Source organism: Cygnus olor, chromosome 6, assembly GCF_009769625.2.
Source record: "Cygnus olor isolate bCygOlo1 chromosome 6, bCygOlo1.pri.v2, whole genome shotgun sequence".
Taxonomy (NCBI): Eukaryota; Metazoa; Chordata; class Aves; order Anseriformes; family Anatidae; genus Cygnus; species Cygnus olor.
The window spans coordinates 4,525,739-4,551,214 of NC_049174.1; the positions used below are offsets into that span (position 1 = coordinate 4,525,739).

The 25,476-nt window shown below is 37.2% G+C and overlaps 1 protein-coding gene across 1 annotated transcript in view; it reads right to left on the reverse strand.

The window, feature by feature from the left end:
- Positions 1-25,476, reverse strand: part of COL3A1 (collagen type III alpha 1 chain) — a 51,826-nt gene that overhangs the window by 15,046 nt on the left and 11,304 nt on the right. Inside the window, exons 2-28 of the mRNA XM_040560868.1 lie at positions 20,109-20,317; positions 17,999-18,031; positions 17,277-17,393; positions 14,974-15,045; positions 11,986-12,051; positions 11,388-11,441; positions 11,116-11,169; positions 10,369-10,422; positions 10,157-10,210; positions 8,557-8,610; positions 8,019-8,063; positions 7,741-7,794; positions 7,017-7,061; positions 6,380-6,433; positions 5,984-6,082; positions 5,816-5,860; positions 5,593-5,691; positions 4,824-4,877; positions 4,586-4,693; positions 3,312-3,365; positions 3,085-3,183; positions 1,920-1,973; positions 1,464-1,562; positions 1,268-1,321; positions 1,100-1,153; positions 496-549; positions 82-135 (exon numbers count right to left, since the gene is read on the reverse strand). Coding sequence (XP_040416802.1) covers positions 82-135; positions 496-549; positions 1,100-1,153; positions 1,268-1,321; positions 1,464-1,562; positions 1,920-1,973; positions 3,085-3,183; positions 3,312-3,365; positions 4,586-4,693; positions 4,824-4,877; positions 5,593-5,691; positions 5,816-5,860; positions 5,984-6,082; positions 6,380-6,433; positions 7,017-7,061; positions 7,741-7,794; positions 8,019-8,063; positions 8,557-8,610; positions 10,157-10,210; positions 10,369-10,422; positions 11,116-11,169; positions 11,388-11,441; positions 11,986-12,051; positions 14,974-15,045; positions 17,277-17,393; positions 17,999-18,031; positions 20,109-20,317 — 1,892 coding nt within the window. The remainder of the gene's footprint in view (positions 1-81; positions 136-495; positions 550-1,099; positions 1,154-1,267; positions 1,322-1,463; positions 1,563-1,919; positions 1,974-3,084; positions 3,184-3,311; positions 3,366-4,585; positions 4,694-4,823; positions 4,878-5,592; positions 5,692-5,815; positions 5,861-5,983; positions 6,083-6,379; positions 6,434-7,016; positions 7,062-7,740; positions 7,795-8,018; positions 8,064-8,556; positions 8,611-10,156; positions 10,211-10,368; positions 10,423-11,115; positions 11,170-11,387; positions 11,442-11,985; positions 12,052-14,973; positions 15,046-17,276; positions 17,394-17,998; positions 18,032-20,108; positions 20,318-25,476) is intronic.

Below are 25,476 nucleotides of genomic sequence, written 5' to 3' on the forward strand. Positions count from 1 at the left end.
TGCTCTGAAGAATGTTGATGACTGTCTGAATTTGGAAATTTGATATATCTGGGAAGAGCTTTGAAAGGAAATAATACTTACTGGTTCTCCAGGCTTTCCATTTTCTCCAGCTGGTCCTGGACCGCCAGGCAATCCCTATAAGAAGGAACAGTATCATAATGTAAGTCTAGGTTACATAGATAAAATATGCATTCTCCTACTTAGCAAAATGTTTTGACACAAAGATGTGGACCCTACTCATTCCCATCCTCTACAAAGGAGGAGGAGCTAATTTGATAGTCAGCAGTTTAATATCCACTGAGCCAGCCATCTGGTTTGCAATTACGAAATACTGAGCAATACATTTTATCAACTGATTGATTTGTTTTACTTCAAAGTATGATGACATGCATGCTAGTGAAAGTGATTAGATGTCTCTTTTGTCTCTCTCTTTTGTTTTGTTTTGTTTGTCTGTTAAAAATAATCAGAAAGAAATTAACTACAAACACACAGTACCTGGAGGCCAGGAGAACCTGATGGCCCTGGTTCTCCTCTCTCCCCAGAAGGACCCTAGAATCAAAGAGAAGAGGAAAAAATGAAACCGTCTGAGAATATTTCAACATAGAAACACCTCCACACCACCTCTAATCTATGTCTCCTTATCCTGAGTTGGAGAAGATACTTCACAATTCTAAAGGCTAATGTATCTCAGTGTTCTGGTATTTGCTCTTTTTACCCCAACCATTAGATGTAATTTAGGAGAAATATTTATCTCACTTAATATTTGTGTCACTTGACACTAGTCCAAAATTGCTAGCTTTGATAAACTTCGAAGGGAGCACGAATATGTCTCAATTACAGAAGATATATCCGTAACAGCTGTGAACTGACTTTTCATTTCAACTCATACCAGGTATACCTGCCTCAGGTTTTTCCCAACATAGTTTTGATGTATGGAAATAATGGGGAAGAAGAGCTCTGGTATTTGTCTTCATAAAAGGAAGTTTCTTTATATCATAAAAACATTCCCCCCCCTCCTAAATTTACAGTCTCTTTCTGTAGGTTGCAGACCACCTTGGCAATAGCTGATAATTGACTGTTATGGGAGTCTCACACTTACAGGAGGTCCCGGAGGACCAGGGAGGCCAACATCACCATTCTTTCCAGCAGGACCCTAAACAAAGGCAAAATTGGCTATGGTTATGAGTTGATATTTTTATAAAATCACCACATTATTAGTAATTAATATTTTTGTTATATTATTAAAAAAATCATGAATAAAACTTACAGGAGTTCCAGGTGGTCCACCAGGGCCTCTTTCTCCATTCTTACCAGGTGCACCCTTACAAAAGAGTAAGATCACATTTAAAATACCTGTTCTGGTCAAAATACAAAAATTCAAAGTTGTAGCACCAAATTCCTCCACTACGAAGCAATCATAACAGTTGATTGCTCAAGCACAGATGTGGAGAAATACCACTAACCTCATTTCCTTTAGGACCGGGGAAACCCATTACACCTGGTTGACCACGTGGGCCTGCTGGGCCAGGTGGACCAGAACGGCCAGGTTCACCCTGATTACCCTGGGATAAGCAGAAAAGAAATTAAGACATGGCATCTCTTAGGTGAAATAAATGCTTATCTATGAGTCATTAAATAGTCAAGGTGAGATCAGGCTAGAGACATTTGTATTCACGACTTCATGCATTTTGAATTTCAACCAAGCTTCTATATAATTCAATATATTTGAAATACGGACTATAAGATCTGCACAAAGCTATTACAATGAAACAGCACCTGAAGCGCTCTGGTAATTAAAACAAACAGACAAACAAACAATAGACAATCTGACAATGACAACAAAGTGTCATGTAGATACTGTGGGATCAGGGTAAGGCCAGTAGGAAGACTAGTATAAAATATATGCACGTTGTACATACTGGAGGGCCGGGCTTCCCATCGCTTCCAGCACTTCCTGGAATTCCAGGCAAACCCTGCAATAGAAGAAAAAAAATTGTTATTCTTCAGTTTAAAATGTGTAGTATTGAGTTACAATAAATAAATAAATAATTTTTAAAAATATTTTCTTGTTTTTAACTTCTTTATTAAAATCCTCTCATTAAGGGGAAAATTGAAGAAATCTAACAAATAATTTTGCTATGATTTAATCCCTTTCTCATAGATTTTCATAGTATATGATCAAGCCATCAAACAACATGCACAAAAATATAGTATTTCATTATTTGAGAAAAAACTCATTTCAGAGGGTAAAAATTCAAAGAATGAAACAAGTTTCACTGTGCCCTGTACTTAAAAGCAGCACAACTTATATTTTTACATATTTTGTTTTATATTTTAAAATAAGATTATTTATGTTATATCTTAAGTCATTATTTTCATTTCCAATAAAATTTTAACTCCCAGAAGCCTGCATTCAAGCTCAAATTTCAATGTATTTCTTGCCGGCGGTTTCTAATTCTTAGTACAGTTCACAGAATGTTACTATGTTCTGTGTGCATTATACTATAAATTACCTCTGAAAGTCTTCTTGATATATATCCTATGAAAATCTGATCAGATTTATATTAATTTGCATTAATTGCAAATAAACTATATATAAAACATTAAATATTTAAGTATATTAAAACACGCATATTAATGCATAATTTAAACGTATTTAAATTTCAAATTTAGCTCTATTTAAATAAGTAAAACAATATCAAATGCAATAAACCAACTATCTATTAAATGCTATAAGCATAACACATCTTATAATACACTTTAATATTCATTAAAACATAAAAAGACAATACAGAAATTCATCCAATGCTAATTCATATTAAAGCCATATCTCGTAAGAATGCATGAGAGCTGTGGAGCATGTTCAGCTTCATATAAATTTCATACATTCACTTGTGACAGATGTTTCTGAAAGCTCCACATTCCTGCACCGTTATCTATAGCACTATGAATGTATGTACCAGATTCAAAGGAAGTAATAACATCACTAGAATTTGTTCTCTAATTGGACTTCTCTGTTTTATCAGCTCAGATGAGGCATCTTTAATAGAATTTATCTTATCTTCTGTAGATATCTTGTCTTACTCTCATTCCTGGAAGACCAGGGCCTCCATCTTGTCCACGGTCTCCTGCAGGTCCACTTGGGCCAGGGGGACCTGGACTGCCACGTTCACCTGCAGGGCCCTAAAAAAAAAAAAAAAAAAAAAAAAAAATCAGGAAGGAAATTGGAATCATATTCAATCTGAAATTGTCCATTCAAATTAACATGGATTCAACAGAAGCGTGGGATGGTTTTAGTGGAAGACTCATACCTTTTCGCCTGGAAGTCCATTGCTACCGGGTAAACCACGGAAACCAGGGGAGCCCTGTGAAATAAAAGAAAAAAATATGGATCTTAGACAATATAACTTGGGTAATGGGAAATATTTTCTCTAAACTATTTACCTTTAGACATTCAGAAAATTAATGAAATAAATGCACGGAAATGACATTTCACTGTGGTAAGAAAGTCTGAAGAAGAATTTTCTCAAGGACATAACCCTACTGATATAATAGATAGTCCTTCATTTTCTTTCAACAGGCCCTACATTAGTCCCTTTATTCATGAGCTTTTTTTAAAATACATATAAAAAATAAAACAACACGGTCAGTATTGAAGAACTATTTTCTTCTAATTCAATACTGAAAAGTGCTCTACTGTGTTATTGCAATAATTATATTTACTACTATCTTTATTGCTCACAAAGAATTTTAATTATAAAATATAAATTGCAGCCTAATTTATATATTTAAAATTATTTGTTCACTGTGCATCACATAGATCATAGCTTCCTCATAGCTTCAGCAAGCACTGCAAGCGATTCTTAAATTAGGTGTTATAAATAAATGAATACAATTTCCTTTGATGTAGATAGGAACAGAAATATAAAATTTGTGATGTTGTTGCTATTGTGTTATTCAATAAATCAATTCAAGAACTCCTTTGTGAGAATGCTCTTTGGAAAGTTACTGAATGTAGTAGCTGAAAAACTGTTGATAATAATGACATTATAAGATATAAGATATCCTGACCATATTGTTATTGACATTATCAATGCTGAAGACATATTGACAATAAAGATGATGATATAATGACACATCCTGAATGTAGAAGAATTTGCACAAATTTCACTTTTCAAAGCTAATGCTTTGTGATGGCTATCACAAATAGTTGTTTGTTTTTTATTTTTTAAACTGAGAAGACATTTTGAAAGTAGCATAAAAATTAAAAAATGTTTCCAATTCTTATGTGGTGTTTACAGTTGTTTTTCAGCATGAAGCTTTAGATATGACTTCCACTATAGTTCTTCAATATCAAAAAAAGAATTTAAAGTATTTCAGACTGAGATACAGACAAACTCTGCAGCTGAGATTAGGAACTAGATAAGAATACTCCCAAGTTTTGTAACCCTGTTCCACATGTTGAATTTGGTGAGAATTGATATGGAATCAAATTTCATCTCAAAGAATTTTGAATACCAGCTTTTTTCACCTTTGTACTAACTCAAAATATACCTAGTATGCATGGTCATCTACAGTGGCTTACCCTTTCTCCAGGTGTTCCAGGGACACCATTCTGGCCAGGTTCACCATTTGCACCTCTTTTGCCTTCCTCACCAGGAGGTCCAGGAGCACCTGGGGTGCCATTTTCACCCTGGCAACAATAACAAAAGCCACCAGTAACCTTACGATTCCAAAAGAAACCCCCTAGTTTTGTGCGTGGAATTATTCAAGGTTCAAACTTCCTGGGAAGAAGTCTCTGAATGCATATAAAAATCACTTACACGCTCGCCTTTTGGGCCTGGATCTCCTTTTGCACCATTCTTACCAGGTTCTCCCTAAACAGAAGAAAATCTCATTAGGGTTATGGATTGCAACGGGGTATTATTCCAGTGCTATCAGGTGGTACTAAAATACTAAGAAATAGACATATTTCAATATATTGACTAATTTTTATTATTTTAGTAATTCATTGCAACAGAATTAGTAGAAACCAATTGGATCTAGATGTTGAATGTATGGTGTTCTTTGAAAATTCAGTAAAGAAGTGATGTAATCTTAAGCACCACTGAGAAGAATTTTATGTCTGTTGAGAAAGAACTATGTGTGGTGTATAGCTGCCAGGAGAGAGCATATCAGGGTAAACGACAGGGTAAGAGTAGATACAACTCATTAGGTGTAGTGGACTGCAGACTCAGGACAATGGGAATTTTAGCAGGTGAAACTGGGATTTTAACATGACAGATTTTGTTTAATGCAACAGTTTTAGTCAAGATACTGTTTTGTTATGTGTTTCTGATTTGATACATAATTTAGGAAAGTGAATAAGTATTATTGATATGTTTAATTCATATATACCAATATACAAGATAATGTGTGAAAAATAAATAATATATTTATAAAAAATAATTATCTATAGTTACCATAAAATAATTTATGAGACCATCTCAAATTAATAGGACAAATTCAATTTATTTATTTTTTTAACAGTATCAGAAGTACTTCCACCATGCTTTTTTTGTACAAACAGTGTAATGAATATTAGTAACTCACCGGAGTGCCTTTTGCTCCAGGATTTCCACTTGCACCAGGTGGGCCAGGAAGACCACGGCCTCCTGGCAGACCAGGAGCACCAGGAATACCAGAAGGTCCCTGTGGAGAGCCAAAAGGAGATGACCGGGATGAACAGAGCTCAGCACGGTTGGATTCTGCCCAGGTCATCAGTGACCCTCATGAACTTCGTGTAGTAAAAGACACTGATATGAAAAGTACCCACCATTTCACCCTTGTTGCCAGGACTTCCAGCTCTTCCAGGAGGACCCTGGAAAAAAGAAATGTCTAAATTGATGCTGCTAACCTATCATCCTTAAACCAAAGGAGCTGTAAGGCTTTGTGAAGAGCAGCTAGCACTCCACTTCCCCATTCTCAGGTGGTATTTACATACCTGAGGCCCAGGTGGCCCAGCATGACCCTGAGGACCAGGTTCTCCTCTCTCTCCAGGACTACCACTAGCACCAGCAGGACCAGGAGGACCAGCTTCACCCTAAGGAAAAAAAGGGAAAAATGAATGCGTTTTAACCATATCTCCATGGAAATCAGTATTAATGTCACGGCCTCTTCCTCTCCTTTGCGTGATTTGAGAAAAACGTTACCACTACCATCACCTGAGTGCAAGAGCCAAATCAGCTCAGCTACCCAATGCTGAGACACATGGTCCCAGTGCAATCCATCAAATGTATGATGCATAGCTCTTCTAGATGCTGAAAGTTCACTCGAGACCCTCCCATAATGCAAAATAAAACACTAAATCCTGTATTATCATGTATCTGTAGCTGAATACCTTAAAACCTGGAGAGCCTGGAAATCCTGCAGTTCCAGGGGGGCCTGGGGGACCCTTAAAAAGTAAAAGAAATCCTATTAATACAAGAGGTGAAAGCCATATGGATAGAATTAATCTTAAGTTAAAGAAAAGCCTGATTATGACATTTTTCTCTGAATAAGGAAACACCTGGCAAAATAACAAATATAAATTATGCTATAGAAGATGAAGTTTGGCTAGTCCTAAAATATCACACTTTATGTTGTTATCCTGACTTTCATGTTCATGTTCAGCTAAATTTCTTCGTTGTCAATTTAAAAAACACATGAAAGCTATCATTAAAGAAATAAAGTTATAAAATTGTTCCAGATTTGTTTTAATTATAAAAAACAGGTGTAGGAGAAAAATAAGCCCATAAAGGTGCTACACATACAAATGGGCATGCTCAGGTTTCATCATGCAGATGGAAAAGATAAATAACCTTTTGCATACCTCAGCAAAATAATGTCTTGGATAAGAGCATTCAAAATTTTATCTGCATAGAGAACAGCAATTCTATTCTGATTTAAAGTGTTAAAAATCTCCTATTTTCACTGTATGGCTCAAGCATCTTGATCAACACAAATATTCAAATTCAAACAACTCTAGGTCTTCTTACAGGTGGGCCTGCTGCTCCTGGAGCTCCGTCTTTGCCATGGGCACCCTATGGAAAAAACAGAGGGGTCTGATAAGAGCACTACCTGGGCACAGAACCCACATGCCTTAACACCCATGACTCACAAAGCATCTCTTTGTGTTTGTACAGTCCCACTTAGTTTACCAAACCCCAAGGATTCCTCAAGTGTGAAATTCTAGAATAATAATTAACTAAATGTTATTGAAGGAATATCCATCACTTTATGTGACTTGCACTGTAATGATGAGACAGCAAGACATGAAAATATATTCTTCTGAGAATTCTTAAGGAAATAACAGTTACAAGAATTTCCTGTGGCCAGTTTTTGCTGATAAATAAAAAGTAAAAATAAGTAAGATCAAAATAACAGTTACTTCTAACTCACATAAAAGACAAAAAGATCACTCCAAAAGCCTAACAGAATGTGATACCAGAACAGTATGATTTAAATCATAAATTGCCTGTCTTACAGACATGTTAGACCAGGTCCGCTGCTCAGGTTATCTAGTATTTGTGCAAACATTGCTGGTTAGCTGGGGACAGATATGTTTTCATATATGATTTTACAGATGCTATGCAGTTTTCTAATCCTTTGCATTACAGATGTTTTAAGATAAATCTTAAAACAAGCAAGGAATTCCCAACATATTGAAACAAGATATATGCTGCTTGCTGATAAGAACAACAGCTGCGATTAATTACTTACAGGGCCACCAGGATTCCCAGGTCTTCCTCTTTCACCAGCTGGTCCTCTTGGTCCCTAGAAAACATAAGAAAACTAGTTTGTGACATGGTTTCCTAAACACATATGGCTTGGTACTGCTTTTATTTGCAGACCTTACTATTGGTCAATGTATGTGGTAAGGTAACTAAGGTTAAAAAAAATAATTAAATAAAAAGTGAAAATGAAAAGATGAATAAATCTATTAAGGGGAAAGTGCCAGTGGCCCTTCCATTTAGATGCTACAGGGTACACATATTTACCGGTTGGCCCGGTGATCCGTTTGCTCCAGGAAGACCAGTTTCACCCTGTTATGTAAATTAAAAAAAAAAAACAACACAAACAATTACAGAATCAACTCTGGTGAGAACATTTTTTGGTTTATTCAAGAGGAAGAGACAGCCCACCCCTTTGCCCCTTTCTTTGTGGTACTGTGTGTCTGCAGCATGAACAGACATCTGTGAGGCCTGAGCCACCAAAAAAAATGCCAAAAGAAAATATTTGAACAGAAAAAAAAAATTAGGAAGACACAGTCCTTTACTGTTATGCAATATAGTCAACTGATCTGGGCATGTCCTGTCCTTTTAGAATCTCATCTTTGTTACAGCTATAGGATCAGGGCATGACATAGATCAGAAAGTCTAACTCCTTTGGAATGGTTCTTTTCATGGAGATCTTCAGTCAGTTTCTTCAATGCTTAATGGCTTTTCAGAATAGCATAATATGCAATGCATAGCTACATAACAAATAATGGAGGGTATTTTTGCACCTATTAAAAAGATTACACTACAGTTTTTTTACCTTTGGACCAGGAGCACCACTGTCACCTTTGGCACCATCTTTTCCATCAAAACCCTGTGGGAAAGGAAAACCGTATCTGTGAATACTAATTCTCTTGTGGTCTAGAAAATCTGATTCCCCTTGGCCAATTATTGAGCTTCAAGTACATTGTGTTTTTGTGAATATTTTAAATGTGAAGAAGATTGAAAATGATTTTGAACCATAGGAAGGTATGTTACACATTCTTACAGAACGGCAGTAGGAAATTTGAGATTGTTTAAGAAAGAATTACAGGGAAAAAAAATAGTGACAGGAATCTCTGTGTGCATGGATTAAATCGTGGGCTCCAGTTTACACGGCTGAGAACTCTGTCTCTTTTCAGCTAGTTTTCTAGCCTTCACACAGATCTAAAATTTATGATAAAAGAGATGTTTAAATACTGTTGACTGAATCCTGTTAGTCCTGTTATAAATATGCATGGTATAAATGCTGAATACAAATATTCATTATATCATTACCATAACAGGTGCAAGCTGAGTACTTAGAGCAGAGATTACAAACAATTATTTCTAAAATCTTGAATAACTTTATAGTTATGATTGATTAATCTTAATTTCCAAAGTATAAACAGTAGAAGTGGAAACAGAGCTTTTAATTTATCTTTGACTTCAGTTACCTTTTACATACATTTATATTGTTTTCCTTTATACTTAAAGCTATAATGTCATAATGTTAAGAAACGGTGATGTGGATGGAAACAGACTGTATAAACAACAGACAGCTGTTTATAAAATAGCTATTAATCTAAATCAAGCTTTCACCTTGTCAGTAAAGTTTATACAGTATACTGTTTAATTATTCTGCTACTGCAATTGTTTTTATAATAGTCTTAGACTGTATACTGTCTTACACTTTCTACAATTTATAATTTAATAAATGATATCACAATGGGTTAGCTTGCTGACACATTGGTTTCTTACTGTTGACTTTAACAGAATAGCATAAATTGTATGTCTGTCACTATTCTTTTTTATCAAATATTTGAATAATGTTTAATAATATTTTTATTAAATGGTTAATTATCACTTAGAATTATCATATCATATACTTATGTTTTTATTACCGAAATAATTTCATTTAGATTGGGGTCCTGGGCTAGGTGCTGTAGAGATGGAGACATGGTATTTGATACTAGGATTTTATAACTTAAGTAGCACTCCTGTTTTCACATTACTTGACATAGAAGGAAGCACGTTGCTGAGCTTTCAGACAAACATGTTATAACACATTCAGTCATCATTACTTGATGTTAGACATAAAGGAGCACATTTAAATAATGAGTGCTATTAGCTAGTGGAACAGTCTTTGAAAGAAAATTCTTATTCCTCCGTGTCTCTATTTGCATTATTTAAGAGTGGATGCTTTTCTGGAACACATGCTTTAACCCAACGTGCAGTATGGAGCAGTACAATTGAGGTAACTAGATAAAATTCAACGGTCTGTGTTACTATGATTCAATCTCGTTAGCTGGAAATTGATGACTTAAGGAGCACAATGCAATACCATGGCTCATGTAGAGCAACAGACTCCATTGCACCCAGTACAGTCAATAAATACTTACTCGTGAACCTTTCATTCCAGGCATTCCAGGCATTCCAGGGTGTCCCTTGTGACCCTAAACACACAAACACAGAAAGATGAGTAAATTTACGTACCTACTGTATGAAGGGCACAAACCGATGCTCATTAAGTATCATGTTCACTTTACTAATACAAAATGGGAAAACAAAACCTATCATTAGATTATCACTGTTATTGGGGGCTTTTTCATACCGGTAATCCAGGGATTCCACGGTCTCCATTTCTGCCTGGTCTTCCTGGTTCTCCCTGTGGAAAGAAAGTAAATTGCTGACTTCTTTGCTATTGCTTCAGTTACTGGCAAAGATCTGGCCCTGAGAGATCAAGGTGAGTTGGAATAAGGAGGTGAAACTTCCACTGAAGACAGCAAGGAAAATTACTCAAGGGTGAAGGTACACACTATGACTGCCTTCTGAAAAACATTGCCGGAATTCATCAACTCACTTTTTTTTAAAATCAAGATTTTGATTAACAACTAATATATTTCAAGCCAACATTTTAGAAATTGTATCAACATAGAAAAAAATATTTTTCATGGTGAAACACTCAAAATGAACAAAAACTTTAGCTGATTGTCTCTCCCTGTACTATACATATCCAGGATTTCCAGCTGTGAGTCAAAAGATGGTTTTAAGAACCTCAACTCTCAAAGCAAGACTTGAAGGGAGCAGGCAACCACCATTACTGTCTGCTTTTTTATTTTTTTTCCTAATTGTGTTAGTCGAATACCTGCTAAAATTGAAACTTTTTTTGGAATAGACACTTATACCTGACGTAAGCCAAATCCAGTTTCTTAGAGTCATGTTGTTTAATTGAGAAACTGGGAGACGTTAAAAATTCTTAAATGCAATGGTATCAATGTGCTCTGCTAACTTAACATTTAATGAAATTTGTTTTTCTTATTTTTAAATCTATAAATAATTTAATTAGTAGTGAACTTACATCTTTTCCTGGTGGACCAGCTGGGCCTATCATGCCAGCAGGGCCTGGAGGTCCCTGAAAAAAAATAATGAATATTGAATATAATAATAGATATTAAGTCTCTTTCAAATTAAAAATGCATTAAGTGCCATAAAATATTTGTACTATTGACATAGACAATAGTAAACAGGCAGGATGAACTGCCAGATTTCAATCCACTCCAGTGATGACACAGATTCATGCTTGTAGGAGCATGCCTTTGACATATATAATGATATGTAATGTATACGTACAGAAGGGCCAGGTTGTCCTGGTTCTCCGGGGGGACCTTGGTATCCATTAGAACCCTACGATGCAGCAAAAAGCAGTTAGGATGTGAATAACTCCATGCACTGTACCATGGTGCTACTGTATTTTGTAATGATCTTATTACCAAGCAGAATATGCCTCCATGAAAACAGAACTAAAAGTACTCCTCTAAAAGGGGATATACATTGAAAACCTCAAATCCATTGTGTGTTTACCGAATGTGCACTAGGATTTCCAGTTTCCTTTTTCTCACGTGAAATTTTTGTGTGAACAAACATTTGGGAATATTAGCAGAGACTCATAGCCAGTGGTATATTTTAAGGGCAATATTCAACTTTAGGTGACACTCCACAGAATCACAGTAAGCCCCAGGCATAAACACAGAGAATAGCCCTCAGCCATTGAGTCTTGGTGCTGCAGAGATGGTAGAGCCCCGTTAATAAGAAATTACATCTATCCATAAAATTCTTCAGCTTAGTATCTAGATTTAATGGCTGCAAATGTACCAAATACTGATGAAAGAGAAAAGGAGAGGCTAAGATAGAAGAGTCAGATGTTTATGAAAAGATTAATTTTACTTACAGGGGGACCTGCATGACCAGGTGGGCCAGGGGGGCCGCTGGGGCCAGGGGGTCCTGGAAAGCCACTCTATATTGTAGATTCAAAAATAGTCATTATATCAGTGTAATATATTTACAAAGCTTAATGCAGCTGCAATATTCACCAACAACTGAAATAAATTTTTACATGTGAATGCTTATTAGTACTGAGAAAAATCCACTTGGTGCAGTTAGTGAACTCTGTTTATGACCATAGGACTTACTGAATTAAGGCCATATTTTTGTTGCTTGTCAGCAAAGCAAGCATTTTTGCCAATGAGCCCTTTTCTGAACATTAACAGTGCAAAGCCATAAGGCATAAATTATACCTGGACTAACCAAAGGACTCAGAGGATAACACCTCAATATACCCATGGAGTAACTCAAATCAGCAACACTGTTCCTTATTTAATTGGTAAAAATGGAGTAAAATAAAAAACTAAGGAAATTCGCAATTTGGGAAAAGTGTTAATATTTCTACTTTTAGTAGCAACAGCCACAAAAGCATTTGATATGCAAACGATTTTAAAAACTAGCACAGTGACTTATTGCAGCTGTATGTGGTTCTTTAAAAATGCTTTTGCTAAATTTAACTCTGTGGATTTGATACAGCCCAAAAAATGAAGTATAGGCATTATATGAGAAACAGTGTGCTGCAGTACAGCAAATACATGCTGTACCTTAATATGGCACAGTGTTTGTTTCATGGGATATTGTTATATGGTGTCAGAATAGGTCAGGCATTACAGATGTCACACAAAACTTATTTTTGTAATACAAGATTAATAGTATAGCTATATATTAAACCGGGTTGCCTTCAGTACATGAATACAACAGGCAGCCCCTCTCTGTTCACTGTTACAACCCATTTGGCACAGACTCAGTCTGGATTCAGCATGGATTGGAATCATCAACTCATCAATTGCAATCCGTCCATCAGACATGTGGCTACAAACAAATGAGATGTCATTCTTTTTCAGGGTGCACACTGGAGAAATAAACTCATTGTTAGGAATGGCATTTGCTCACTGCCAGTGTCTCCAGACTGTGGATAAATGAGCGGACTTTAGTTAGGGTGTGTGCACTGGTGGAAAGGGTCAAAGCCAACATGTGGAGGTTATATGAGAAAGTACACAGAAACGGAGATGTAAAATACAAAATCAGTCTACATGCAGTAGAAAGCCACTGGAAAGACAGGAATGGAGATGTGTGACTGAGGAAATACAAGGCATAGTAACCACCCATTGGAAAATGTCAGTGCTACGAATGACATTTTTCATTTTATTATGCATCCACTTTATTTCAGTTTGGATATTTATTAAAATTAACGGGAAGAATCTATGTAATGTTAACATTAAATGCTGCATAGCTCTAGAGAATTTAGTCACATCTGCCTGTTACTGCTCTGCTACTTACTTTGCAGTCATGTATTGCATGATGCAGTAAACAGGTGACAGTATATAGAAAATTCTGGTTGAAAACACTCTAGGATGCCCAATTAAATTATTATTTAATTTAGTTTAGTAATTTGACTTGATTTGTTAATTTAATTGTGATCAAAGCACAAGCAGTAAACACCTCAGGGAAAAATGCCAAAAGAGAGAGGAGTAACCATGCTTGTTAACTGAAAGAAACCCTGGTAACAAGCATGGTTCAGCGCATCCCATATTAAGACACCAAGTAGCAAAATGTAGATGATGCAACAAGCTGTGGGCAAAAACTATAAGGAGCTGAAAACAAATAAATGAACAAACAAATACAAAAATAAAGGACTGAATAAGACAAATGGATGAATGACCACATTAGCGAACGAATGAGGTAGAAATAAAGAGATGAATATAAAAGTGAGAAAATAACGAACTACGGTTCAGGACAAACAGCTCCAACGATTAAGTAAAATTTATTTCACAAGATGATCTGATGGAACCCTGAAAAACAATACGTTTGCTTGGGAATACCTGGATATATTGCAATATATGGTACCCAAACCTTGCTATGCAGCACAAGATTAGCAATCACGATTACATTTAAACAAAGCAGCAGCCTATTTCAAATAATAGCAATTCATCACATCCATCACATAGCAGATTGCCTGAATCAAGAAAGACACTTAAAGATATCAGTATGATATCACTGCTGCAAGAACGATCCATGTCAATGGTGGTGAATATCTATAAATCCTATTGCCTAAAAGAAAAGTCATGAGGTACACCTTTACCATTTAATTTATATAGTAAGCATAGCTCATGCATAACTCTTTCAGGCAATCCAAGCTTTAGCTCACTAGAAAAATTGTGAAAAACTTGGGCCAGGCATAGCAGGGAGATACAGCATCCTTAGTACACAGTCTGAATAGCTGTGGGTAAAAAAATCATAATAATAGAAAAAGTGAAAAGCTTTGATGCCTGGGATGAAAAGGAGATTATAGCAGGGGTTTTCTCACTTGTTATCAGGCAAATTTGAGTTGTGGAAATGTGAACAAGTATGGAAAATCACACTGAGTAAGGACAGGATGCTGTTGAAAGAATAAAGGAAGATTTGGGACAGTAGAAGGGATAAAAATGTGGTGGAGGTTGGGGGAAGCTATCAGTAGTAGATACCAAAACAGATAAATGAGGAGGGTATGGAAGGGAGAAAGAAGTAAACTCTTGGGCAGGATGAGAAAATGAATCAGAGAGAGATTAGAAAGATGAAAAGGAAGAAAGAGAGAGAAAAAGAAAAAAAATACAACAGAAAAAAACACCCCCAAAACAAAGCACCCACAGATAATCTATAGTAACTTTCTAGAATGACGCTGCCAAGCAAACTCCTGTCTTACACCACATTCCACTTGCAGGCAATAATTAAATTAAAACATAATTTGTTAAATTATAATCAGGATACATAGACATCCAAGGCATAATCTACAAGCAAAAAGTTTGTTCTTTAAAAAAAAAAAAAAAAGGACAGATAAAAGGCTTTATCATCTTACAATGGGCTGGGGGTAACCTATGCCAACTGAGCCAGCCTTCACATCATAGGAGTCATACTGTGGAGAAAAACTCTGTAAAAGAAATAGAGAAAAACAGAAAAAAAAAAAGAGAGAGAAAAAATGTTTGCTACAAATCAAATAAGTATTTTCTTACATTTATATGGCAAATTAATAGAAAGAACTCATTTGCATACATTGAGTACCATCATCCATAAGAGAAGCCCAGCCAATAACTTTTGTGTTCTTGGTTTAAACACTTCTGACAATTTGTCTGGAAACCAATGCAAGTTCCGTCAAAAGCATTTAGAGAAAACATGTCTTGTGGGGCTTTGTGACAGCAGATAGCTTCTCTGACATGCCCACTTACATAAAATACTGCTTTAAAAAAGCCCCGACCACTGAATTTTACAATCAGTTTTTCAAGGAGATCCTATGTAAGTCTTCTATTTAACATTGACTTTATTATGCAGATATTAGGGAACTTAGTTGAACAACATGGCATTAGTGCACATAGGTGGTTGACGTGCAGATACATGCAGAGTTCTGTCTGATAACCCAAACCACCTTGGACCCAGCTCTTCCACTGGCCAGGCCCAAGAAGGATCCTGTGCTATTGATATCAGCCATCAGGCCAGGATTTAACAGCGTTGGAGTTGGAGACTAGTTCAGCCTCTCTTGTATCTGCATCTGCCAAGCCAAAAGTGGTAGTTATCTTGGTATATTATTGTGATGTCCACTGAGGCTGGTTAGCTGACCTACAGCACATCTTGCAGCAGCTCAGTCCTTCCCTAACGATTGCTTTCAGAACTAAATAAAACCAAGACATCTTTCCTCAGTGTTTTGGCTCACCTGTGAGTGGGAAGAGTATGTGGAAGCTATGAACAGATGAACAGTGGCGTGTGTTCAAAAGTAGCTGTTTTATCATAACATTTTAACAGTTTTGCATTAAAGCCATTCCATCTCGTAAGGTTGGGCTTGCTCAATTGCACGGGAGACAACGGGACCACTTGACTAAGTGCTAACTGTGAATCAACAACCTTAAAAATCAAGCTGCACAGTACCTGCAGTTAAAATCTTCTGCAATACAGCATGAACCACTTAGAGTGCAAAAAAGAACACTGCCCCATGCAGAAAAAATTAAGATGAAGAAAATATTTTCCTCAATTATACTACAGTGCTAATCATAGCTACCAAGGCCACTTGTGCCTAAAAATCATGGCCTGTACATCTGGAAGGTGTCCAAAATGGGGCTTGGACAGAATTTTAGGCATCTAAAGATGAAATTGCAATATTAAAGTCTCCTCTTTACTAGCCAGCTAATCTGATGGTGATGCTGGTGTTGCACAGGGGACTCAGGGGTTTTGACCACCACCCCAATAAGACCTCAGGAGCTTTCCTTCTGTGTCTGCCCAGCTCTTCAGAAGAGAATTCAAGATTTGGTGAGCCAAAAATAAAGAGGGAACACAACAAATAGCAACCAAAATGGGACTTCTCTGCAAGCAGGGGACATGAGTTTCAGTCTAGTTGCCTAGGAATATTTCTTTGTTAAACATGCAAAATAAAGGAAAGTGAGAGAGTTCCTTTGTCATTAAGCTTGAGGGGACACACTTCTCCAGCACAGTTCTAATCTGGTCAGATTATTTCTGAGTCATCTAGGTTTTTCATCAAATCTGGCCCGAAAGTTTTAAAAATAAGATAAGACTGAGATTTAATTGTGCTCCAGCCAAATTTCATGGAAAAACAAATAAACTACAGAGAAACAAAACCTTGACCTATTACTCAGCTGTGTTTTTCAAAGGCACAAATGAGAGACAAATGCCTTTGAAAACAACATATGTGTGAAGGTACAAGCGAGAAATTCTTTACTGCCTTTTAAAATCCCCCTCCTATGTATTATTTAAAACAAAAACAATCAGGGCAATCCTGTGATTCGCATGACACAGGATGTCTCCTATTTCCAGTTCACCCCAAGCTTTCCCGGTGAAATAATGGCCCTTTGAAGTCAATGAAGTGCTGCTATTGACTATATTATGCCTAAAATTTCTCCTCAGCATGGGTGCCTTCCAGTTGCAGACTGCTTGCCACAACTGTGTCGATTTACCTTCCTGATGGTTTGTTGAGGACTGGAAAAGGCTGAGAGACAGTCAAGCTTCTCTCCCTCCCCATCCACTTTTTAGTCATCTCTGGAAGTCATCACCAGCCCAAGAGCCCAGCCTCTCTGCTTCATGGCAAGGGCTGTGGGTGTCCACAGGACAGTATTGCTCATGGGCAACAAGTAGAAGCTGAACACAATGATGACTTACACCTCCGTTGATGCTGGGACATGACTGGCAGATGCCGGGGGGACCAGGAGCTCCAGGGCTCCCTGGCTGTCCTGGGGATCCAGGGGTACCACTTCTGCCTGGAGGACCAGGAGGGCCCTGCAAGGACACAAACACAGCAGATACAGACATCAAAGCTTGCCTCGAAGTGCAAGGGCATCGTGGGACGAATATTTCTATTCGTAGCAAAGTCTGTGGGGTTGTGGTGGTGGGAAGCGTTCTCTATTAACTATAATTAGGGACAGGCCTGATCATTCAGGGAAGATGCAGACAGTAGGCAAATTTGAATGAGGAAACCTTTATTAGCTGCTGGAGCCTTATTGCATCCAATATTTGATCAAGCACACCAGAAATATTAAATAGGTCCATTCCTGAATATGAAAGTAATACTGCAAATGGAGACCATAGATTTTCCTTCTACTGGGAAGAAACAACAACAACAACAAAAATAACATGTAATGCAGTTTGGACTAAACTCTCCTCACTGTCTATTTTTCCCCAGTTGGAATCATTAAGAGTTCTGTTGAAGCTAAAGAGATTACTTCAAAGTAACAACACTGCACAGATTTGCTGCAGACAGCGCTGACATCTAGGAAAGCCGGGTATCTCAGCAGCTTGAATGGTATATATTGCACTGTAAGAACTGGCTCTTGATTTTTTTAGTTTTCTTGGGAAAAAAAAAGAAAAAAAAAAGCTGCACTTACAGGTTCTCCCCTGGGGCCTTGTGGGACTGGAGGCTAGAAAAAAAGGAAAAGCAATTAAATTAAGAAAGAAAAACAAAGTCAAACTGAAAACTGAATATATATATGAAAAAAATAAACAAGAGGAAAATACATTTAAATACTGAAATATAGTTTTATCAAATAAATTAAAATTGTTCTTATTCAAAACATTTAAAAGCCTTTTTTTTTTTTTTCAGTCAGTCTTTCATCTTCATATTCATGGTGCATCCATAAAGTGTGTGCATCTACTGCAGGCAAAAATCTGGTGCTAATGAAGTCAGTAGAGCTTTACCATTTAGTACGATAGGGACAGATGTCCACTGTGAAAGTCTGTAAAGGACAAATTATGTGCATCCTTGTCTACTAAAAAGCACATTAATACATGTGATAACATAGTTAACTTTCATTTTCTTTCAGACCTACTCCCCCAATTAATTTATTTTTCAATCAGTAACTCATCTATAGGTTACAATCTGGATTCTCAATTAGCATTTTAGAACATTTTTTTTTTCTTGAATTCAGCTGCTAGTGATAGCAAAGGATATTCAGCTGAAACGATCTTGGATCTTTCAAGGTGGAGATTTCCTGTCCATTACCCAAGGTCAGCAGGACAGCTTCCACTGTGCTGACCAAACTCTTGCAAATTGAAGACTGAAGGAAGTAGTCCACATGGCCTTTGTTACACGGTACCACAGAACTGATTAAATAGGGTTTGAACCTGCCTGGGGATTTCAGTCCTGAAATGACAACCCCTTACTCCAGGAACTGAACAGAAAGCAGCTCCAAGACTCAAGGAGAGAGGAAGCTGTGCTTGAATCTCCATCATGCTTGTATGGACCACTCATTTGTGCAGCTACAAACTGTTCAGTGAAGCAGCTCAGGCAATTCTGGAAGCCGTATAAGTGCACTAGAATAATGGAACCAACACTAGGATACACATTTGTATGTGACTTTTCACGTTTAAACAGAAACACTATTTATAAAGCCATAATTGTGTATCTTCTGCCTTCCTCTTCTGTCTACACATCTCTGTTCAGCCTATTCTTTTTCTCTTACACACAGTCTCTCCTCTCATCCATACGCGAACACAAAGATCACTCTATAGGAGTCTGTATTTCTTATTCGTAATGGAAGATGGGATACTGAAATACTGACAGATCATTCATTAGAATTCTTTTAATACAACCCAACCCTTGAAGCAATGAAAATCTCAGGAGTCTGTCCCATTTAAATGCCTGGTTAAGAACTGTCAATGTGCCTGTGGAACTCAGTATACTTCAACTTTTTTTTTTAATACTTTTTTTTTTTTTTTAAGATCTCACGGATCTTGAACAAGGATGAAATGTTCAGATGACCTTTGAGTATTTCTACAGTGCAGATTTCAGTATAGCTAGCTCAAGGACTGAGGCAGTTTAGGTAGATTTGGCATGCACTAACAATATTTTTTTTCATGAGGTTAAGTTGATGCAACTGCTTTAGCTAATACTGCTTACTTTCCTTTACAGTGCAGTAAGTCATGCAATAACTGTGCAATAATAAATTTACTATACAAAGATACAGAATTGAGATGATAAGAAATGCAGGCTCACAGCATGCTGTGAAATTTGTGCTGGCAATAGTTTCATGAATTTACATTGTGCATGATGTTGACAAATAAGCTGTTTGCATTATTCTTGTGTTTTGCCATAAAATGAAAAAATGAATAGCTAATCATTGACCTCTATCCCTCTTCGTTTCTATTTCTATTTGCCTGTTGGCTATGGAAAAGTGGGTTGAAGGGCTTCAGGCTTTCAGCTGCATAATCCAAAGGGCTAACAAGTATTTTATCAGATCTGGTACCAATCCACTGCTGGAATACAGACATAGTGATATATTCTCAAATTTACCAAAATAAAGATAAAACTCAGTGAAAGTTCAGTGTTTTTTATTTGATTTGGCAAAATTTGCTCATTCTAAGTATTTGCCTGGAGTCATAAAGTGACATGCTTTGTATTTAAAAGAAAAGTATTTAAAACTATCTAAGAGAAAATCAGTTGAGATTGGCCTAGCTCAAGAAGAAGGTGACATCAAAGTAACTGTATTGAGGACTTACTTTTGTAGGCTGTGGTGTTGTTTGTGGACAAACTGGACAGCACTCTCCAAAGGGGATCTCTGGGTTGGGGCAGTCTAACTCCTGGTCGTCACAGATGATGTCATCACAGAGAACAGATCCGGAGTCACACACACAGATTTGGCACGGCTCTGGTTTCCAAACATCCCTGTCAGCATAAACCTGCCCAAGATGGGTACATCCTCCTAGGACTATGGGAAAGAAAGAAAAAAATAATGTTCAGTATTATTACAGATGTATTTTACAAATCAAAGAGGATTAACATGAAAGCTTTCAGATAGTCTGTTTTGTTTTCTACTGTAATATGGTTTATCTGTGTACAGTAAAAGGCTAAATGCTTCTTTTCAGACACTGGGAGGATCTGTAACACTAACTACAGAGTCTGCTCTGAATCTATGAATAGACATCAATAGAAACCTCCTGGAGTTGATCCAAAGCCCAATTAAATCTGTGATAATCTTCTGTCTAGAGTAATTTCAGTGTCAGACTGAGTGTAATTAGCAATTGAATCCTCTGATGCAGATAAAAAGGAAGTGTGCCAAATCTCTCAAATGAGCATACCATTGGCACCCAGGTGCCAACATGTGCACTTGCACATGGATGCAGAATAAGTGGTCTGTCCATCATGAGCTCTTGCTGCTAGCATCTTGCATTAATAGAGAGCATCAAGAGTTTTCAAAATGGTTTTTGAAAGCTGACATATGCAATAGATCTAAAAGAATGTTTGCATTAATTGCTCAAATGGTTTGCCATAAATTTGTCATCTGGACTGCTCAAATGCTGTCTCTATTTTCAGAAAGTTGTTCATCTGTAATATCCATGGCTATGTGAATTCCTTCCAGCAGCTATTCCACTGATCAAATTTGTTGTAGATAATGAATTTGAGGAGACTAATGGGAAACAGATTTGAACATTAAACTTTGGGTTTGTGTATTCTTTAAGAAACCAGATCCAGAATTCAGCCATTTAATAAAGTAATATACAAATAACGCTACAAAGTTAGATAATCAACAAAGTTCCTTGTAAATTTTGTAGAAGTATTAGACTCTCAGACTGCAAATATAAGTATCAGTGAATGCCTTCGTTAATGACATAAGATTTTTTTTTCCATGAATAATTCAAAATAATTCTGTTTGCAAACACATAGTGATAGAGAAATAGCTATCTGTGTACCTACACGGTCCTTAAGACTTTGGTACCAGGAAAAGTTGCCTACTACGCATCATTCTTCAAAAAGAAAAACAAAAAGATACCAAAACATGTAATTTAGAGTTCTGACATTAAAATTACTGCTGGCTCCGGACTGAAAACTATGAATACCATCAAATTGTTGTAATGGTCCTAATTACATAGTACAAGACTGAGTCCAAATCTATACTGCAGCTTATTACTATTGGTCATGCAGCCCTGTTTTCTTTTCTCACATGCAGTATCTTTCATCTCTGTTAATTCTCTGTACCACTACCACATTGGCACATTGGCCTAATTTTCTGTTTATATTCTTTGCTTTTCTTTCTGTCTTTCTTGGTCGCATTTCTACTCTTCTCATGCTTCTTTTCTTTCTTTTTTTCCCTGTTTTCTCTGCTCAGGTCTATCTTTCTCATAATACATAACTTTACTTTTCATCTTCCCTTCAGCCTCTTGTCTTAGAGCTGAACAGTCTACTTACTTTTCTGCCCTGCACTCAACTGAAATGAGTTTTTCAGACACTGCATCTCCTTGTCCCTATTGACCTGACTTTTCCCTCTGTATCACCCATGAAGTTCATGTCATCATACTCATACTTATCTGGGCTCAAACAGGAGGGCAATGGGGAAGCCCACCAAGACCTCCTGTCTGGCTGAGAGGTGATGAAGAACGTCTTATTTCCAGGACACAGGGTCACAGCATCAGGTGCTGCTTCAGAGGACAACATTTAACAGCCACTATATCTGATAAGAAGTGTCATATTTATTTCAGGGTAGGATCCAGACATCCATCATTAGTCTCTCAGGCTAGATTTAGTTTCTAAATAGTTGCTTGGTTTCCTAGCTCTCATCCTGCATAATCACGTCAGCGTCTCAGGTAAATAAACTGATTCTCTGCTTGATTAATTGCTGACTGTCTCTCTAAGAAACATTTTCCTCCTCAAAGACACCAATAATTCACTGTGTTGAAAACAAACAAACAAACAAAAAATACCAAACTTGACAAGACAAATTAGAAATGCTTCCCAATAAACAAGAAGGCTGAAAAGTACTTTACAAAACAAGAGCAGCATTACAAATGATTTTTTTTTTTTTTTGTGATCTAATGACTCATAAAACAAACAAACAAACCAACCTGAATTAGAAGTACCAGAAGCTGAGTAGGTCAGTGTATGAGTGAGTGGCTCACTGTATACAAGAAGACCCAGAAGGCATTATATTGCATGGAGTAGAATAAATTCAAATCTAATAGGAAGACCAGAGCTTGCTGTCCATAAGAAAGTAGGTAGATGGATGTGCTCTTGAAATCACAGTTGGGCATGGATCTGCTGAACAGCAATGTACTCAGCATCACCTCAACTTACACACTTTCCACCTCCACAGGTTAAAATGTCCTTCTCATTTACAAACATCATGAGCAAGGGAAGAGACCAGTTTTGTTTAGCTTAGGGCAAAACACAGTTTTGCACAGAATTATTAAATAAAAACACCATTACTCAGATCTAGAAGAATTTAATGCTGTTATTGTGTGTACATGTAATGTACACTTAAATGACTAACCTCATTGTACAAGAAAAAAAAAAAAATAAAGCAAATTTCTGTTTTTACAAGATTGCCATTCAGTTTTTCTGCAGTAGATGGCATCATTCCACAGAAAGAAAGAGGAAATAAAGCTTGAAGGCATCTGGATGTAATGACATTCATACTTGCTTCTAACTTTCTGGACATTGTTAAATGAATTAAGAAATAAGCTAGGAGAGTTGCAATGAAAATCGTTGTGGCCTTTGGCAGAATGAAAGTATTAAATAGATTTCCAAAGGAAACTTGCATCTGGGAAGACTTAGTCCATTCAAGACACCCCCTCTGTGCTCAGATGTAGATCCGTTTGTCAGCATGTTATGACATAATGCATTTTGCATTGCTCATAAAGATTAAATGTTAGCTCTGAAATGCTTTGGAAAGCTGATTTGTGCTAAAGCACTGGCAAGAAACATATAGGAAGCATAAGGTTGTAAAAAAGCTGACTTGCCTGCTCCTAGACTTGTGGTAAAACAGTCGCATGCTTGCCTTAACCAGCTTTTCTGATGGATTCCTGAACATATATATAAGCCAACGATTTCAAAAATATATTAGAACTGAACAGCGTTGGCCTTAGGCAATGCAAAATCTTATTCTGCTCCTGAAAGCCCTGAATGCGGTGGCTCTGGAAAGCTTTGTTTCTGTGACAGTTATTGCGATGGCTTGTTGGGAGCTGTGTCAATCTATGATAAATTTTAAAAATCATTAATTTTGTAGAGTATCTGAAAGCCTGAATAACTTGGCTTTTATGCCTTTTACTTTTACTGAGCATTCACATTTAAAAATATTTTTGTATTTTGCTGTGAGTAGTATTTCTCTGGACCAGCCTAAAAAAAGGAGGAGAAAAAAATGGTAACAGTCTTTGTCATATGCTGGTTCTGAGTTATTTCCCATTTTCTGAGCAGACTAGCAGTTGTATATGGAAGCAGACAAATCAGGCAGAGCTGAAAGGAAAATCACCATTCTGTCTTCAAGGAGAGTGAACATTAAGAGTGGAACATTAAGGAGCCCAGAGAGGTAGAGAAGGAAGCAAATACGGTCATTTTAGGCCTGGAGGATGACAGATGTCATACATTACATAAGTATTGATACCGGGAAATCTATTAGCAAGTGCTATGACCTGAGAAGCTGACCTGCTTTCTACTTGCTTTTGGCTTTGTACCTGTGCAAGTGCTGTGATTATGACTTGACCACATTTATGTGGCAAACAAAAAAATCTCCTAACAGCGTCCTCCAAAACCATAGGCTTTTCCACTTTGGACAAAGCAGATGACCAGCTATTGCATTAGTGGCAAACTCACAGCAGAGCCCAGTTGCCAGCAGAGCTGAGGAGCTTTGATCTGCGAGAATCTGATGACCACCACCACCACCAGTCAAGCAAAAGTTTTGCATTTATTTACCTTGGATCTAGTCAAGCCTAACAGGCTGAAATGAAGGAGTCCTTGCCCCTAAATTTGACTGGATCCAAAGCCTGCTGGAGACAGGAAGGGACTTTTAATTGTACAAAGCCTATGCTTTCTTACGCTGACCTGGTTTGGGTTATTTGCTTTACTGTATGACTACTTCAGAAAGTATTTTTGCATTTCTTCTAGACTAAATGCATCTATTTATTGCATACTCCAGCAATACTTTGTATGTTATTCAACCAAGAGGCCAATTTACGAGGACAAACTTCATTTTCAGTGGAACTGCCCCATTCTCCCCTCCACTGAAGGAGCCTGAGGAATCCATCCCAGCTCCTGAAGCACCCCTGCTTTCCATCTACTGAGCAGAAAAATAATGCCAGTGTCTACCTCAAAGCAAGTGGTTTGGCCTTGCTGTCTGGTATTAGGGCGGTGTTTATAACAAAATCAAACATGCTCATTCCATGGTGTGATCACTAATGGAAACAAATGGACTCTCCTCATCAACTAATTGGCTTGCTGAGCCAGACGGGCCTGCTCTGCCCATGTGGACTCCAGCAAGGTAAGTGCTGAGTACTCGAAAAGCCTGAAGTAGTTTGTGTTTCATAGGCATCAGGAAAAGAGGCAGAAATATAAGAAAAGCAGTGGGTTAATGACATGGTTTTTAAACTGCTGAGCCTGCAGACATTTGCTCAGCTGGAATTGTCCTAAAACAGCTGACGAATTTTGTACTGCCTGTGTGGGTGAATAGAAGCGTCAGGGATGAAACCTCCATTGACAAAACACCAACTGCAGGCTGTGAAAAATCAGAGGTGTCGTCTTAAAAATTCTTTCCTTCTCCATTGCCTGCAGGAGAAAGAGCTGTTACTGGGTGCAATAGGATGGGAGTGCAACTGAATGGTTCCCAGATTTCCAAAGTTTCACAGCAAAAAAGACTTTTAGACTGAAAGTGAAGCTTCTAGGGACGCTCATCTGCCAAAAAAGCTGGCGTTTGGACAGTGCCACTGATCCACTCCCAGCTCTTCTCCTCTTTATTCAGCTGCAGAGCAAGGAAGAGAAAGCAGCATAAAACAATGCTGGTTAACCATAATGCTGTATTTTTATGTCAGAAGTGTTGGAGAAAGGAAACTCTCTCTGTTTCACTGGCAATGTATAGAGAAGGCTGGATTCTCAAGCAAAGGT